This window comes from Gasterosteus aculeatus, chromosome 1, assembly GCF_964276395.1.
Source record: "Gasterosteus aculeatus chromosome 1, fGasAcu3.hap1.1, whole genome shotgun sequence".
In the NCBI taxonomy this organism is placed as follows: domain Eukaryota; kingdom Metazoa; phylum Chordata; class Actinopteri; order Perciformes; family Gasterosteidae; genus Gasterosteus; species Gasterosteus aculeatus.
Window position 1 is genome coordinate 517,161 of NC_135688.1, and position 16,939 is coordinate 534,099.

The 16,939-nt window shown below is 45.7% G+C and overlaps 2 protein-coding genes across 2 annotated transcripts in view; one reads left to right on the forward strand and one right to left on the reverse strand.

The window, feature by feature from the left end:
* col4a3 (collagen, type IV, alpha 3) overlaps window positions 1-10,668 on the reverse strand; it is a 29,057-nt gene extending 18,389 nt beyond the window's left edge. The window contains exons 1-16 of the mRNA XM_040190801.2: window positions 10,483-10,668; window positions 5,348-5,404; window positions 4,591-4,680; window positions 3,839-3,883; window positions 3,576-3,620; window positions 3,434-3,496; window positions 3,129-3,182; window positions 3,011-3,037; window positions 2,550-2,624; window positions 2,231-2,293; window positions 2,091-2,126; window positions 1,775-1,822; window positions 1,562-1,636; window positions 1,442-1,486; window positions 1,239-1,301; window positions 998-1,042 (exon numbers count right to left, since the gene is read on the reverse strand). Coding sequence (XP_040046735.2) covers window positions 998-1,042; window positions 1,239-1,301; window positions 1,442-1,486; window positions 1,562-1,636; window positions 1,775-1,822; window positions 2,091-2,126; window positions 2,231-2,293; window positions 2,550-2,624; window positions 3,011-3,037; window positions 3,129-3,182; window positions 3,434-3,496; window positions 3,576-3,620; window positions 3,839-3,883; window positions 4,591-4,680; window positions 5,348-5,404; window positions 10,483-10,653 — 1,002 coding nt within the window. The 5' untranslated portion in view covers window positions 10,654-10,668. The remainder of the gene's footprint in view (window positions 1-997; window positions 1,043-1,238; window positions 1,302-1,441; window positions 1,487-1,561; window positions 1,637-1,774; window positions 1,823-2,090; window positions 2,127-2,230; window positions 2,294-2,549; window positions 2,625-3,010; window positions 3,038-3,128; window positions 3,183-3,433; window positions 3,497-3,575; window positions 3,621-3,838; window positions 3,884-4,590; window positions 4,681-5,347; window positions 5,405-10,482) is intronic.
* A 692-nt stretch (window positions 10,669-11,360) lies between these two features.
* col4a4 (collagen, type IV, alpha 4) overlaps window positions 11,361-16,939 on the forward strand; it is a 33,090-nt gene continuing 27,511 nt past the window's right edge. The window contains exons 1-5 of the mRNA XM_040191628.2: window positions 11,361-11,489; window positions 12,070-12,226; window positions 12,306-12,348; window positions 14,166-14,237; window positions 16,748-16,882. Coding sequence (XP_040047562.2) covers window positions 12,180-12,226; window positions 12,306-12,348; window positions 14,166-14,237; window positions 16,748-16,882 — 297 coding nt within the window. The 5' untranslated portion in view covers window positions 11,361-11,489; window positions 12,070-12,179. The remainder of the gene's footprint in view (window positions 11,490-12,069; window positions 12,227-12,305; window positions 12,349-14,165; window positions 14,238-16,747; window positions 16,883-16,939) is intronic.

Consider the following 16,939-nt stretch of genomic DNA (forward strand, 5'->3'; position numbering starts at 1 on the left):
ACATTGAAACATAAAGGAAAACATTAAAAGGATTTTTTTTTTAAAAGGGTATGTACGGTATTGTAATTTAAGAATGTCTTTAACAATTCCGACAAAAACGGTCAATTAAAGGCAGCAGCAATCATGAAGGGCTTCAATCTGCAGACCTGCAGCTTTCCGGGACTTTCTTACAGATATGAGGAGCAGAAGAAGTGCCTCGGCCCAGTAAAAAAATAAAAAAAACCTTAATGCAGACTTTTTAATGTAGTAAAACATCAACTAACTCAACCAACAATAATTACCAAATAGGTAACTGGGTAAAAGATAAATCATATTTGATGAATTGACAGATATCTGCCTGAGCCGTGCCGAGCAAAACACGACCTTCCTCCTTCAAAGTAGGCGGTAGACTTCCTACACAGGGTTAGGATTTGGTCGTTGTGTATCTTGACTGAGGAGGAGGTAGAGACGCTGTCTACGTCTCTGGTAGAGATCTGTCAATCAGCATGTATCCCGCCCTAAAGCATACCCTTCTATCGTACCGCATTGTATCGTACCGTAGAGTATCAGTCACGGTCGTCAGCCAGGGACCACGACTCACGCTCACAGGTTTCAAAAACAAAAACTATTTTATTCAAACGAAATATCACAAAACAGAAACCAAGACAGCCCAAAAACTCTCATGACACCAACATCGACAATGAACTTACAAGTAGACAAGGGCCACACCTTGTGTAAACACATTGGGGCGGCGCAGATGATGGACACAGGAGGAAACAATCAGGGACACGGCAGACCATCACTCACGGGTAAAATACACAACGGACACGAGAAACCACATAATAAAACAGGGGAAGAAGCCACACCGTGTCAGTATCGTACCGCAGAGTGGCGTATCGTACCGTATTGTATTGTGTTATACTGTATTGATTTGTGTCGTATCACATGTAGCGTGTCCTATTGTATTGTATCTTGGTGCATACAGTTGATTAGCGTTCCTATTAGCTTAGCTTGTTACCTGTTGTCCCAGCTCTCCAAAGACTCCATCCTTTCCAGGTTTACCCTACAACACAAACACCAAGCCCCTTAATGTTGAATCAATGACGTTAAGGTCACAAGCACAACACAGGGTATAACAAAAATATAATTGACAGATATAAATCCATTATTGCTTGTTTATAAGTGTTATTGATTAGCTCAAATGAATTCTGAATATAGATCCATATTATGATAGTTTAGTACTTGGGTCTCTCTCTTACTAGTGAGCCAGGATCGCCTCGGCCTCCTTTTTCTCCTTTAACCCCCAGTGTCCCCGGCACGCCCTGGTGGAGAAAACCACCACATGTGGCGCACACATCAGCCTGACTGATGATAACACTAAAGTCAGTCACAACCATTAAGCATGGGTGGACGAGACACATATAGAATTTGGTTGTCAGACTTAGAGACAGCTTGGACTTACAGGAAATCCTTGACAACCTTTCAGTCCAACGTCACCTGGTTCCCCCTGAAATACGACACCAAATACATTAGTAAAAACAGGCCGTTGAGGCATTAGAGAGAGACAGACAATGAGACAGACCTTCAGTTCTTTCGGTCCTTCGGCATACAGTTTGATTCCTTTCTGTCCAGGGATCCCTGGTGGTCCGCGATCCCCCTGAAACCAAGGTGAGGCTGATGAAGATGTTGGGACATAGATCAAAAACACTTGAGGCCTAATTGTGTCTATTTTATTTGTAATTCATAACCCGAGTTAGCTTTAGCATTATCATAATACTGCAACCATTTAGCTCACCTTCTGTCCACTGGGACCTGGTATCACCGGACTGGGACCCTCCTGTCCCTGAAACAAAATCACAGCATAAGGCAGAAAATCAGGCCTAAAAACATCTGGCAGAGATTAGTTGAATATTAATATGTTTTAATTAAAGCGACCCCAAAGTCCCCAAAGGGGTTACTTTTGCATCTTCTGCCAATAAGGTACTAAGTTGTTTTCAAATGTTGTGATCAAACCAGAAGTTTGTTACTGAACAAACCTGAAGACAGGTCCTAAGTTAAATGGAATTGCTGCATCAATACTGAGCATCAGAAAAAAACATATTACAGCTAACCTTCTCTCCTTGTAACCCTGGAAACCCTGGAGTTCCCTAATGAAAAAACACCAAGTTCATAAACAGCTGATGTTAGGTGGTTGAGCCATTCGTAACAAATATTTGGATTAACGTTGGATATCTTAAAATGTGAAGTGTACTGGAAGTCCAGCGGATCCTGGTGGTCCTGACAGGCCTGGTTCACCTGGATCTCCACCCAGGCCCTGCAACGCAAACAGTCTATCAGTGCACACGCTCCACCAGCCAATCAGAGACAAGGCTGCCATCAATATTCTCCACTATGGCAGGCAGTGGCCTATGGCCTATTCTATGGACTGGTTTACATTACAACAATAGAGGAAAAATTGTTTTGAGGTGAAATGCATGCTAGGAAACTACAAATGATTTTCCAAAAATCCAAATCGAGGATAAATGTTCTTCTGAGTAACAATGTTAATAAAATGTAAAACAGCAACTGACGTCTTCTCCGTCTCGTCCTGGTGGTCCCGTTGCTCCTTTAATATCCCGAGTGGGCGGGAAGACAAAGGTGTCACCCTACAAAACATAAACTGTTGTAATGAGTGTTTTTTAACAATCAAGAAATGTTTGAGCTGTGTTTTTTTCTTCCTGCGTTTTAGAAAATAAGGACGATAAACTCTCCAGTTTGAATTCAGCTGTTTTTTGCTAATTAAATCATCTCTCTTCCATCAAAACCATGAGGTCAGAAACTTACTAAATGAATGTTGTTCTTGACAAACGTAAGACAAGAATACATTCCTGTAATCAACAATAACTTTGATGCCTGAACTTCCGAGTGTTAGCCGTTAGCTCTCTAACTGAGGTTAGCATGTGTGGTTCAAGGATAAACTTTTAATAGCAGCAAACTACTGAGTAACATGTTTGGTTTTAACCTGATAGTGTGAAGATGGACAGATTTTTACCTTTGCCCCTCGTGGTCCTTGTTGACCCTGAAACACACAAGCTCAGTTAGAGTTTGGCATCCCAGGGCTTGTTAGCCTAGCTTAGTCTGCGGAGAATAAGAACTTAGGAAAGACTCACCTGTAGGCCGGCGTATCCCGGAACCCCGGAAAACCCAGGGTAACCCATGTCCCCCTGGAGGACACCAACCAATAGTCAGTGTTTGTATGACTTGTGGCTCAGGTAGATCCTCCCAAGAAGGGTTCACACACTGGAACTTATCAACTTTCATGTTGTAATAGTTTTAGTTGTAGATTTTATCTTATTCTACATAAGATAAAATCTACAACAAACCTACTCTGAGGAGCTGAAGTCCAGGTCCCATTCCCTTCTTTATCTACACGCCTTATCTGCATATTTAAATTGTTGTGGGGCTCTTTTTCTACCTTTGTCCCATTGCATCCTCGGAGTCCTGGTAGACCGATGTGTCCTTCGTGTCCGGGGAGTCCCTGACGATAAACATGGTGAATGTTCAACAATGACCAAAGTCACATGAGTTCTCTGCGCGTCGGTTATTCTCTGTCTTACCGGCAGTCCTGGAGGTCCTGGAAAACCAGGTCTTCCTGGAAGACCCTGAAGGAAAAAGAAAGTTTTTATTTTACTAACTGAGCTCAGGCATAGAATCATGTTCATTTCAGAGACTTAACACTATACGTTTACTTTACTTTACTCATTTGGCTTGATTTTGAGTGAGCGGATCAATATGACCCTGAACAGCATAGGTGTCTCATCTCTATTTATCTACAATAAAATGTTAATGTTAATAAAAAGAAAGTATCAGTTGTTTGTACCCGTGAGCCTTTCAGTCCTGAACCTCCAGCTGATCCCAGATCACCCTGAGAGAGAAAAAAACAAAAACAAAAATTAAATGAATAGTAATTATAGTAATAATATTCATCTGACTGTACGTGAAGCTGTGTTTTTTTTATAAAATAAGGTTTGTATTAAACAAGATGGAATAACATCATCTTTATATAATAATAATGCATTTTATTTCAAACACAATCTTCCTCAACATATCTCTGTGCGACAGAGCCAGCAAAACATAGTTCAAATAAAGTAAACGCTAGTAAAAACATAGCGGAAACATTTTTAACACAGAGTAAAAAAAGCGCCTTCCTGAATGAGTAAGTATTTATGTCAGTTTAAAAAGAGTTAGTGACTGTGCTGCCGTCAGGTGGCCATTTGTGTGTTTATGCGTGAGTAGTCAATCTGGAATGAGTAGACAGTGTAGAGACTGTAGAAAGGGGTGTTATGTGCTCATATTTCCAGTCTTGATTATGACTGAAAGTAATCTACAGAGTATAACAATATAAAATAGCTTTATTTGATGTAGTGAAATTAATAAAAGTTAGTTAATGAGTTAACCTGTATGATCTTCAACTTTGGAAGAATCTGTTTGTTTGCTGAGCTGAAGTCATGAAACACGATATCTCCATCAGCCAGACATCATCAATCATGGCAAAAAATGACTAGTGTTTTTTCAAAATAGAGACGGTTAAAAGGCAAGATCATAACAGCTATAATAATCTTAGCTAGCTACCTTGTCCCCGGGTGGGCCCTGGTTGCCCTCGTTACCGGGGTAACCGATCACTCCGGGAAGTCCGTCGTATCCAAAGTAACCAGATTCTCCCTGAGGGGGGGGGACATAGGTAGAGCTGAGTAGGATCAGCTGATGAGCAGGTGAACCCAGATCCTGGGTCAGTTCAGCTGCCACCACGCAGAAGAAAGGAAACTCAATTGACGTCAGGTAAACAGGTGAGTATGAGTCCTGGCCGGGGTCCAGGTACCTTCAGGCTCGCGAAGGCACAAATGGACGTTTGATGTTCAGCAGAGGGGAACCGGCCTTTGTTCTCCTGTTGAACACACCTGAAATACAGAGCTCACACCTGGGGGGTCTCCGGCACCGACATACCTTAGACTCAAAGACGTCCGACTTTACCGCAGCCCTATTCAGAGCTCGTGTTGTCAAAATAAATTAATCTCAAGAGAGCCTCGTTAGACCGTTATCAGACCCTCATCAGTAGCTAATTCGACCCCGTCAGACCCTCATTAGAGCCAAATCAAACCATAATTAGACCCTAATTGCCCCCTCATCAGACCCTGATTAGACCCTGATCAGAACCTCAATAGACTGTAATGAGAGTGTAGTCAGACGCCCTTTCAACTCCAGGTCCAGAAAATAATGGATGTCGTGGAAGAAGGTGACCACTGGAGGGCGACAGATGGTGTGTACTAACTTATCCAGGGTCAGTGAGGTCTAACCAGTCAGGAAGCAGTGTATGGATAGATATTCTCACCTTTTGACCTTTGACACCATCACAGTGACAGAGAGACTTCCCGCTGCAGTGACATACCTGCGGAGACAAAAGTGAAGGAACAAATTTATATATATAATGTAAGAGGTAGAATAGTGGAGGGAGTGTATGTTCCAGCCATAACCCTTCCACCCACTTCATCAGGGGAGATGATTCCTTACCTTTACATTCGCTTCCTCTCTCCCTCTGTTTTACCTCTCTCCCTTCCACTGATTCCTTCTCACTCTTGCATCCGAACGCTGCTGCAGAGACTCTCCTCAACTCTTTCCTCCTCTCTAGACTCTCTCTGCCCTCTTATGACACGACGGACTGGCAAATCCCCTCCGCCTCCGTGGCTGTCTCAACCGGTGCGTGCCATGAGAGCCACCATGCGAGCGTCGGAAAGGAGATGGCGTAAATATAAACGACCTGACGACCTGCTTAAATTTCAATCTCTTATCTCCTCTTTTTCTGCTTCACTCTCTGCTGCCAAAAGCTCTTTCTACCAATCCAGAATCGAATCTTCATTTTCTAACCCCAAAAAACTCTTTTCGATCTTCTCCAACCTCCTCGAACCCCCTAGTCCTCCTCCCCCCTCCACTCTTCTTCCGGGTGACTTTATCAACTACTTTACCAAGAACATAGCTGACATACGCTCCTCTTTCTCAAACCCACCTACTACTTCTTGCATCCTGCTGGCTTCACCTCAATCGCCCTCACTTTCCTCTTTCACCCCGCTGTCTCCTAACCAAGTTCTTACCCTAGTAACCTCTGCCCGTCCGACCACCTGCCCTCTTGACCCAATTCCATCACATCTTCTACAATCTATTGCTCCTGACCTTCCTTTCCTCACCTGTCTCATCAACAATGCTCTGTTATCTGGCTATTTTCCCAATTCTCTGAAGGAGGCAAGAGTCAACCCCCTCCTGAAGAAACCTACCCTCAACCCTTCTGAAGAAAACAACTACAGACCGGTCTCTTCTTCCCTTTTTGTCCAAAACTCTTCAGACTCTAAACTCTAAAGATCACGTGCTATCTTTAACCAACTCTCCTCCTATCTCCACCATAACAACCTCCTTGACCCCCACCAGTCAGGCTTCAAGGCCGTTCCACAGAGACTGCTCTCCTCGCTGTCTCAGAGCAACTCCACACTGCTAGAGCTCCTCTCTGTCCTCTGTCCTCGTCCTTCTGGACCTCTCTGCTGCATTTGACACGGTCAACCACCAGATCCTTATCTCCTCCCTTCAGGAACTTGGTGTCTCAGGCTCTGCTCTCTCCCTTCTCTCGTCCTACCTCGACGGACGCACCTACCGGGTAACCTGGAGAGGATCTGTGTCGGAACCTTGTCTTCTTACAATGGAAGTTCCTCAGGGTTCCATCCCGGGTCCCCTTCTCTTCTCGCTTTACACCAACTCTCTTGGCAAGTCAAGTATGTCTTTTCTCTGTTTATTTCCTTGCAAGGGAAAAAGGGTCACAACAGCTACGTGGTCAGTAGACTGTCAAGAACCTCCTTTTTCTTCCCAACACATCGAGGCAGTTCTTATACCTAAGTTTAGATATCGGTGGCGTCAACAGAAACTTTTGACCATCTTGTTGAGTATCTACAGTCAGGGTACTGGGAACATCTTATCCATGTAAGACACGTCAGCTCTTTGACCGTATCCTTGCTCTCCCAACATGCTTAAACAAAGGTGGTCATAGACATAACAAACACTTTGTTCAATCTCTACAGCTATGACGCTGGAAACATCTAATCCAAGTGGGAGACATCAGTTCTTTGTCAGGGCCTTTGTGATCTAACCACTTGCAACTAATAAACTGGTTATACAAATGAAGCATTTAAAAGGGTCACATATCATTTTCCCATTACACCGCCCACCATCTGAAAATCAAAATCAACCCCGACAAGACTGAACTACTCCGACCCAGGACTTGACGGTCAACTTTGGCAACTCTGTGTTAACGCCCACTTTAACCGCTAAGAACCTCGGCGTCACAATCGACAGCCAACTCTCCCTGACTCCCAACATCACTGACAACACCATCCTGTAGATACTCGCTCTACAACATCAGGAGAATACGTCCCCTTCTCACTCAGAAGGCAGCGCAGGTACTGATTCAGGCTCTTGTCATCTCCCGCCTGGACTACTGCAACTCCCTCCTCGCAGGTCTCCTGCTACCACCATTCGACCTCTGCAGCTCATCCAGAATGCAGCAGCTCCACTGGTCTTTCTCCCACACTCCTCCACTACTCCGCTCTCTTCACTGGCTACCGGTGGCCGCCCGCATCCAGTTCAAAGCATTGGTGCTCACCTACCATGCTGTGAATGGATCGGGACATTACAGGTCATTTAGCTGACTCTTTTATCCAAAGCGACTTACATTACATTTTTATCCCATGGGTTTTTACATTTTTCCCAGGGACCAATTAGAGGTTAGGTGTCTTGCTTAGGGACACTTTCGACATGGAACATGAGGCAGTCAGGACTCGAACATGCATGTGATAAACTACTCGTCCCTCCCTCACTGAGAGCAAAACACTCGACTAGATCTCGACTCTTTGCTGTCCTGCTCCTAAATGGTGGAACGAGCTCTCTGAAGACACCAGGACCACTGAGAGCCTTCACATCTTCCGTCGCAAACTAAAGACACACCTCTTCACACTCTACCTCGACTAAAGACTAACAAATTGTAGCACTTAAATTGTACTTATAACGCCACTCATCTATAGCAAATTGTAAATTGGCTTCTTTGAGCAAATTGAACTTTCTTGTTTCTTGTTCTTCTGAGTTTGTGTCCTATGGTTGAATGCACTTATGTAATGTAATGTAATGTAATGCTCGCCCCTAGATGGCACCAGGTCCTGTACGCAACAGGACGGCCTTTGATAGGCCTCAACATTCAAAGGGACACATGGGGGTTTGGTTGCTGTGACGAGACGAAAGGGGGGGCCTTTTGAGTCTCAGCTGTTTCTTCTTCTCTTTATACGTCTGCATATTTGGGTGCTTTAACCCAAACAGATCGGTGACCCCTGCAGGTGTAACAGTGGAGCTCCTGGAAGATAACCAGGCAGACAGGGTTTGATGTCCTCTTATCTCCATTCCTGTCTCACGATGATGCCTCGACACGTCCTACAGCAAAGCATTGCGGTCTTTGCTAACTTTACTGGAAAGGTTCAAGCTCTTCTTAGAGACAGAATTGGAGCTGCAGACTCACACTAAATGAATAAATATACTCCATAAAATACTAAAGATACAACAATATCTGGATATTCTGGGTATCTGGAGCTGCCTCCGCCATTCTTTCAAATCAACCCTCCACCAAGAGACCCACCTTCCTCTGAATGGTTTGTAGGACGAGTCGGGTGGGATTATCTGCATGTGATGCTGCATTGACGACAACTCGGAAAATACGGGCCAAACCCCGTCACACCTTGAGAAGGAAACGCCAACCAAGTGTCCTGCTGACAATGTATCGCGCGCATAACGTGAGGAGACCTGCTCAGCGCAAGACGAGGATGTGGCGGCACAGAGCAGGTGAAGGAAAACCTGGATGACACATGTCTCTTAGTAGTTGGGACAAGTGCAGTGGAAACAAGAAAAGGACCATGAAGATTCTGTTGGCCACGTCAAAAGTAGGACTGCAACAACAAATCGATGAAATTGATAAAATTCTATTAATTCTATTATTAAAAGCATTGGCCGACGTAGAGGACAGAGCAGCCGGCAGTTGTTGTGAGTCACATGACGCAGGCGGAGACGTCACTGAGAAGTGTGCGAGCATCGGGGGGGAATGTGGACGCTATGGCCGACGGGGAGTGCGTTACCGAAGACCGAAATGAGTGACTGTCCCGCTCAATGCGTCCCACGTCAGAGCCCTGACAGTGTGTCAATGGCAAAATATGCAACGTCGACGTAACCCGGCACGAAGCACCACGTTGTCCCGTTTGGACGTGAGGAACTTGAGGAGCCTCCAGCAGCTCTGCTGTTTCCTCGTCATCCAGCTGATCAAGCTTTCGAAGAAATAATCGTCCGATTCATCGATTATCAAAATAATCGTTAATCGCAGCCCTCGTCAAAAGCTTTGAGACTAAACGAATGAAGAACGATGAGCTACTCTTTTTGTCAGTTGCACATGTTTTCATAAAGGAGCTTTACACACTTTACACACTGCCTGTACGTACACATTTGATGTAGTCTGGATTTGGGTGTTTACAATGGTCGGTTATATTTGAAAGGATTGCAAATCTAGTTCTTCAAGTAAATTGTAGCAAACAACTTTTATCAAATTGAACTCAATTTCCCAACAACAGAATTGTGGCTAATGAAAGTGTTGAATGGCTGGTAGTAGGAAAACCACAAGCCACAGAGGCTAGTGAGCACAAATGTCACGTGCTGTGCATATGTACAGTATATACACAGTGTATATGTATATACAATAAGTCTATTATATAACTATATATTTACATATATACAATAAATATATATATATATATGCAAGCTAGGTAGCTGCTTTTAGTCGGGCAAACTTCTTTTATCAGATCAGTGTGTGTGTGTGTGTGTGTGTGTGTGTGTGTGTGTGTGTGTGTGTGTGTGTGTGTGTGTGTGTGTGTGTGTGTGTGTGTGTGTGTGTGTTGGGGCAGTAATAACAGCACAGTAGAACAAAAGGCTCACACAGACACACTAAAACAACCTGAGACAGACAGCTTTTATTTCCTGTCTGACATTCTGTCCACATTCTTTTATTTCTCTAATATCTACGACATCATCTGCTGGACCATCACTATGTACTACTGTTACTGCCAGCTTGTACTACTACACATACGAGTAGCAGTGGTTATCGTAGTAATCGTACCACTATTTCTACTATTACAACTATTACAACCTTACTAATTGAATACTAATTGAGTAGCAGCAGACACACACACACACACACACACACACGCACACGCACACACACACACACACACACTGATAACCCTCACAAACACACTGATCACGCGACTTTTAAAGTAATTAATAAATGATTAAATACTAATTATCATTATCAGTTTCACAATAAAAACATTTAATTAACCTACGTGTGTGTGTGTGTGTGTGTGTGTGTGTGTGTGCGTGCGTGCGCGTGTGTTCACGCACCCTTTCCGCGTGTCCCGGAGCCGCGGTGCTGCAGAGCATCAGAAGCAGCAGCGGGAGGGGAACCTCCATCTGGGCCGAAGGACTTGGCTCCTCCAGCAGGCTCGGCTCGGCTCGGCTCGGTTGAGTCCAGGGGGTGTCCGTGCGGCTGGTCCTGCTGCGGGATGGAGACATAGACGAAGACACACGGTGCATCAAACCCGCGACTCTCTGCACGGGACCTCCGACTCAACCCTTCAAAATAAAAGCTTCTTGCTTCTCTGAATTGTACTTTTGATTTAAATAACATCATATTATTTTACTCTGGTGTTTCAGTATTTATTTTACTCAGATTACCTACATTTTACATCACAGAGAGAGAGAAGAACATATTTAATAAAACAGTATTAAACATAATTAATAAAACATGACATCATGCCCAACTTGAGCTCCTTTATAGAAAGAGGAAGTGTCTCTCAGTAGATCATCAGGAGTCTTAAACCAAATCAACCGTATCAGAACCGCCCGAAAACACACAGATATGAATGATGATCTTTCATTCTCTCTTTACTGATATTTCTGTCCCACTGTGATGTGAATCTCTGGATAGACATAGTACTGCCCTTTCTGGTCCCTTATTCCTCACTTGTATTTCGTCTATATGAATATAAGGTGTATGTATATGTCAATATATATGTACTGTATATGTATATATAAATATACATGCATGTATGTTATACATACATGTAAATACACCACTGGTGATTCATCGGGGCTAGCCGAGGCTTCTCTGCTGCGCTGACCATCAATCACAAACTATTTAATATTCCTTATCAGATGTGCTGTTCTTGTTTCCTCATTGCTCAGCTCCTGTCTTCCTCCTCTTTTATTTTGGAACCCGTGGCCGGAAGAGCGAGTTTGCGCGCTCCCGTCGGTGGACAGACGACCCATCAGTGCGCGCGGCGCGGCTTCAGCTGTAGCGGAGTTTTGAAAACCGCACGAAGTTGTGGGACCGAGCGCGAGACCTCCAGGTAAGCCTCACCTGTCCTTTCACGCGCTAACTAGGCTCCAATCAACAGTGACGTCAGCGGGCTGATTAACGGTTTATTCTGTAAACGAGACAGTTTCATCGATCACTTTATCGGCGAGGCCGATGCTGCGTGCGCGTGCTCGTTCACTTAGAAACGTGAAAATGATCAAAGTACTGCGATGGACGATGTACAAGTATACTTCCATTGAAGAGGGTTCCTATTGATGACGAATCGATTATTGATGATTGGGATGTAAAGTCTAAATGAGTAGTATAAGTATAAAGAAAAGACTGTGCCGTCCCTCTGTCTCTCTCTACCTGTCTCTCTTTCCGTCTCTCTGTCTTCCTGTCTCACTCTCCCTGTGCCTCTCTCACTCGCTACCTGTCCTTCTGTCTCTCCATCTGTCTGTCTCTCTACCTGTCTGTCCTTATTCCGGCCCGTCGCTCTACCTGTGTCTTTCTACCTGTCTGTCCCTCTTGCTTTACCTGTCTGTCCCCCTTGCTCTACCTGTCTCTCTCCCTGTCTCGATTTGAAATCTTAACATTTTCTGCATGTTGTTTTTCACTCTGCGTCACTGCAGGACAACCAGCCGTGTCAGAGCGTCATCATTGGCTGAGAGACAGACGGAGGCGGAGGCGGCGTGAGAAGTGGCCGTATAGTGGGCGGGACTTCCTCTAAGTGGTGGACAAGATGCTGCTGACTTCCTGCTCTCCCCCCTGCTGCTCCACCTGGCTCTGGTAAACCAAACTAACCTCAGGCCTGATCGGTCAGTGATCAGCCGTCCAGCTCTACTCACCTGTGTGTCTCCTCCTCCAGGTGCCTCCTGATGGTCCTGACGGCTCCGCCCCCTTCTCTCGGGGTGTGTTCTTTATCTCTCTCCTTTTTGCTTTTATTCTTAAAGGTGACAAGGTTCCTTTCTCTGGAATCCCAGCTTCATGTGTTTTCCCCTCTTATTCATATTTGAGAAGACAACTTTAAGTCTTTTCAGTCCAATAAACCCAAACAACTTCATCCTTATTGATCCAACAGAATCAATCCTTATGAGAAAGGGTTTGGATGCATGTTGTAACTTCCCTTTGAGCTTCTTGTATTCTTATTTTGAAGGACCTCGGAATGTCTCAGACACACTTAGATGATTAGTGACAGGTTCAGGTCTCTGCTGTCCCTCAGGGACCAGACCTGGGTCCTCCGGGGGATTATTGATGACTACTATGGAAACGCAGGAGATCAGTTTAAAGAAGCTCAGCTCAGAAGATGGAGGAATGAATGAGGACCAATGGAGGCAGGATGAAGGAGTGTTGAAGAACTGATGGAGGTCTGATGCAGTAATGATGGGGACAGCAGATGGAGGACTGACGGGGACACAAGATGGTGACAGCAGATGAAGCGCTGATGGAGGACTGATGGAGCAGCGATGGAGACAACAGATTGAGAGCTTCAAATTCCTGCTGCTGATAAACACGCCTCAATGATAACCTGGTTTAGACAACGCTGCAGGAATGTGGCTGCTAAACAAACACTGATGCATGCTGGGAAACCGGCCGCCAGGGGCCCACGGAGCAAAAAAAACACCCAGAGGGTGGGGGGCGCTCGGGGTTCTCCCAGCCTTTTTGTCTCTGACGGAGCTCCACTGCATCGTCACATGCACTTTTTGTTGATTCATTATTTGGAGCATGTGAAGAAACATGTTAGACTTTAGAGCACATGTTAACGTGCACACCTCTCAGATGTTACAGTGTATGCTTCCTCCTATCTGAGCATCTGTCCTCATTCAGAAGGTTCAAAGATGCTGTGGGTCAGAAGAAGTGGATGCGGGATTGTCACTGATGTTATCGCACACACACACGCACACACTCTCTCTGCACCGTGTTGAGAGAAACATGGATCTGTCTCCTTGGTAACAATCAGAAGCTTTGGACGCGTCCTGCATGTTCAGGTAGCTCAGACGTGCTTCTCCATGGTCACATCTGCTGAAGAAGGTGGATGAAGGAGAAGGTGCATGCACACAGCAGAACACAGCATGCACCCATGCACCCATGCATTCATGCATTCATGGATTCTCTACAGCACCTTCAGGTTGTCCATTTCTCAACTGCAGTCGAGAAGACCAACAAACTACTTCATAAGGTTTAAAACACTGTTGCTTCCCTCGTTCTGAACCGTCACGGTTATCAGTACAAAGCTGAATGACTGATTGCCTCATTGTTAGCATGTGTCATGGGGATGTCAGGGTGGTGTCATGGGGATGTCAGGGTGGTGTCACGGGGAAGTCAGGGTGGTGTCATGGGGATGTCAGGGTGGAAGTCAGGGTGGTGTCACAGGGAAGTCAGGGTGGTGTCATGGGGATGTCAGGGTGGTGTCACGGGGAAGTCAGGGTGGTGTCATGGGTATGTGAGGGTGGTGTCATGGGGATGTCAGGGTGGTGTCACGGGGAAGTCAGGGTGGTGTCATGGGGAAGTCAGGGTGGTGTCATGGGGATGTCAGGGTGGTGTCACGGGGAAGTCAGGGTGGTGTCATGGGGATGTCAGGGTGGAAGTCAGGGTGGTGTCATGGGGAAGTCAGGGTGGTGTCACAGGGAAGTCAGGGTGGTGTCACGGGGATGTCAGGGTGGTGTCATGGGGATGTCAGGGTGGTGTCACACTGATGGTGATGTATTTGTTCTCTCTCGGACTGCAGGGCGACCACAACGAGATGTGCGCCGGCAGGGACTGCTCCACCTGTCAGTGTTTCCCCGCCAAAGGAGCAAGGGTGAGACTCCGCCTACTCGCTCACAGACGCCAATTAGTGCACCGCTGCAGCACGGGACCATCACACATGCACTGTCCACTCGTAAACCACAGACTCACTGTGTGATGATGAGCTGCTGGAGGAGGAATGCGCTGGCGTTACATTAGCAGCAGATCACACACACACACACAGACACACGCACACACACATACACACACACACACACACACACACACTGTGGGATGCCGCTGTATTTTATCTCCCTTCCTAAACTCATCCGTCTGTGACCAGATCAACACAAGTGATCCAGTCCCTCTGAGTCCAAAAGCCGTTGTCGCGGTAACATGGTTACATAGTCACAGTGTGATCCAGATGTTTCTGACTCAGTCACTGCAATCCAGATGTTTATAACTCCAATAGTGTGATCCAGATGTTTCTATCCTGAGTCCTTTTGTCCAGATGTTTCTAACTTAGTCAGTTGGATCCAGATGGCATGCAGAGAGCTCGGAAAGCATCACATGTCCCTTTAATGTGACCAAAGGAAACCACAATGTGTGTGTGTGTGTGTGTATGTGTGTGTGTGTGTGTGTGTGTGTGTGTGTGTCTGCGTTTGTACAGCTGGGGGCAGCAGACAGCCAGAGAGGTCTGAGTGATTTCACAGTTTGTTGGTTTCAGAGAAAGGAGGACAGAGAGCGGACTAAGAGAGATCACAGCTGTCACATCTCATCACACATACACACATGCACACAGGGACGCACACACCAGAAAGGACACACACCAGAAAGGACACGCACTAGCAGGTGGATATACTCACGTAGATACATACTACAATGTCTTTATTCATGTTTTCTTGTTCATGATCAATAACACACACAACATCTTAGATGATCCCATTTATTCACACAACTCAAACAATATAGAAACACAAATCTGTTCAGCATTGTCAGCTAGTGGAGAAAATAAATATTTATGAAGAGAAATAGAGATCTTAGTCTAGTCTTAGTCTTACGTAGTCTCCGTGTTGTCTGATGTAGTCTGCGTGTTGTCTGGATGTCAAGTCAAGTCAAGTCATTTTATTTTGTATAGCCCAAAATCGCAAATTACAAATTTGCCTCAGAGGGTTTTACAGTCTGTACACATACAACATCCTCTGCCCCGAAACCCTCCATCGGCACAGGAACAACTCCCCAAAAAATGAAAAAACCCTTACAAGAGGGAAAAAAGGGAAGAAACCTCAGGGAGAACGTCGGAGGAGGGATCCCACTCCCGGGATGGACAGACTACAATGGATGCCATGTGGACAGAATGAACAATGTATAATCATGCAATTCCTATGACAGAAATGATTCAAGTAATTGTGAGTAGTAAGCCAGGCGCACAGCAGGACCACTGCAGAGGCAACCACCATCAGATAGAACCACCATCAGATAGAACCACCATCACATAGAAGCACCATCACATAGAACCACCATCAGATAGAACCACCATCCACAGAAGCCTGTGGGGAGGGAGAGCACAGAGATTTTAGGAGAGGGTAATGTCGGTTTATGAGTAAAGTAATATGATTAATATCTAAAATAATGATGATGATGATGATGATGATGGCAGCAGCAGGCGTCAGCATGGCCACGGTAGGTGTCAGGACCAGGGTCCCGAAGGAACCACGATCTACGGAGACCTGATAGGGGAGAAAGCACACAAAAAAACTCCCGGAAAGAAGCTGAATTAGTCATGTGCATTAATAAAACTTGAATTATGGTAGAACGAGAGCGTGAGAGAGGAGCTCGGTGTGTCCTAAGAATTCCCCCGGCATTCTAAGCCGATAGCAGCTTAACTAAGGGCTGGTCCGGGCTGACCTGAGCCAGCCCTAACTATAGGCACAATCAAAGAGGAACGTTTTAAGTTTTACTTTAAAAGAGCTGAACGAATCTGCCCCCCGGACTGAAAGTGGAACCTGGTTCCACAAAAGAGGAGCTTGATAACTGAAGGCTCTGGCCCCCAGCCTACTTTTTAAAACCATAGGAACAACAAGTAACCAGCATCTATGGAGCGCAGCTGCCTTGTAGGACAATAAGATGTTACAAGCTCTTGAAGATACGACGGTGCCTCACCAGCAAGTGCCTTGTAGGTGAGGAGAAGTACCTTAAAATCTATTCTTGATTTAACAGGGAGCCAGTGCAGAGAAGTTAATACAGGAGTGATATGATCCCTTTTCTTAGTTCTCGTTAATACACGTGCTGCAGCATTCTGAATCCACTGGAGAGGCTTAAGAGATTTATAAGAGCAGCCTGCGTGTTGTCTGGATGTAGTCTGCGTGTTGTCTGGATGTGGTCTGCGTGTTGTCTGATGTAGTCTGCGTGTGGTCTGCGTGTAGTCTGGATGTGGTCTGCGTGTAGTCTGATGTAGTCTGCGTGTAGTCTCTGTGTTGTCTGGATGTGGTCTACGTGTAGTCTCCGTGTACTCAACCAGGTTCCTCCAGGTTCTATCTAACCAGGTTCCTCCGGTTCTAACAGAGTTATTTATGTGTGTAGGGTTCTCCGGGCCCTCTGGGGAAGCAGGGGCCTCAGGGGCCTCCGGGCTTCCCAGGCCCTCTGGGGGCTCTGGGACAGAAGGGCCACCGAGGAGACGAGGGACTGCCGGGCGACGGTGGAACGAAAGGAGACGCGGTGAATAAACCTGTTGGGACGGTTCTGTTTTATTCTGAGCCAAAGGAACAAGATGGT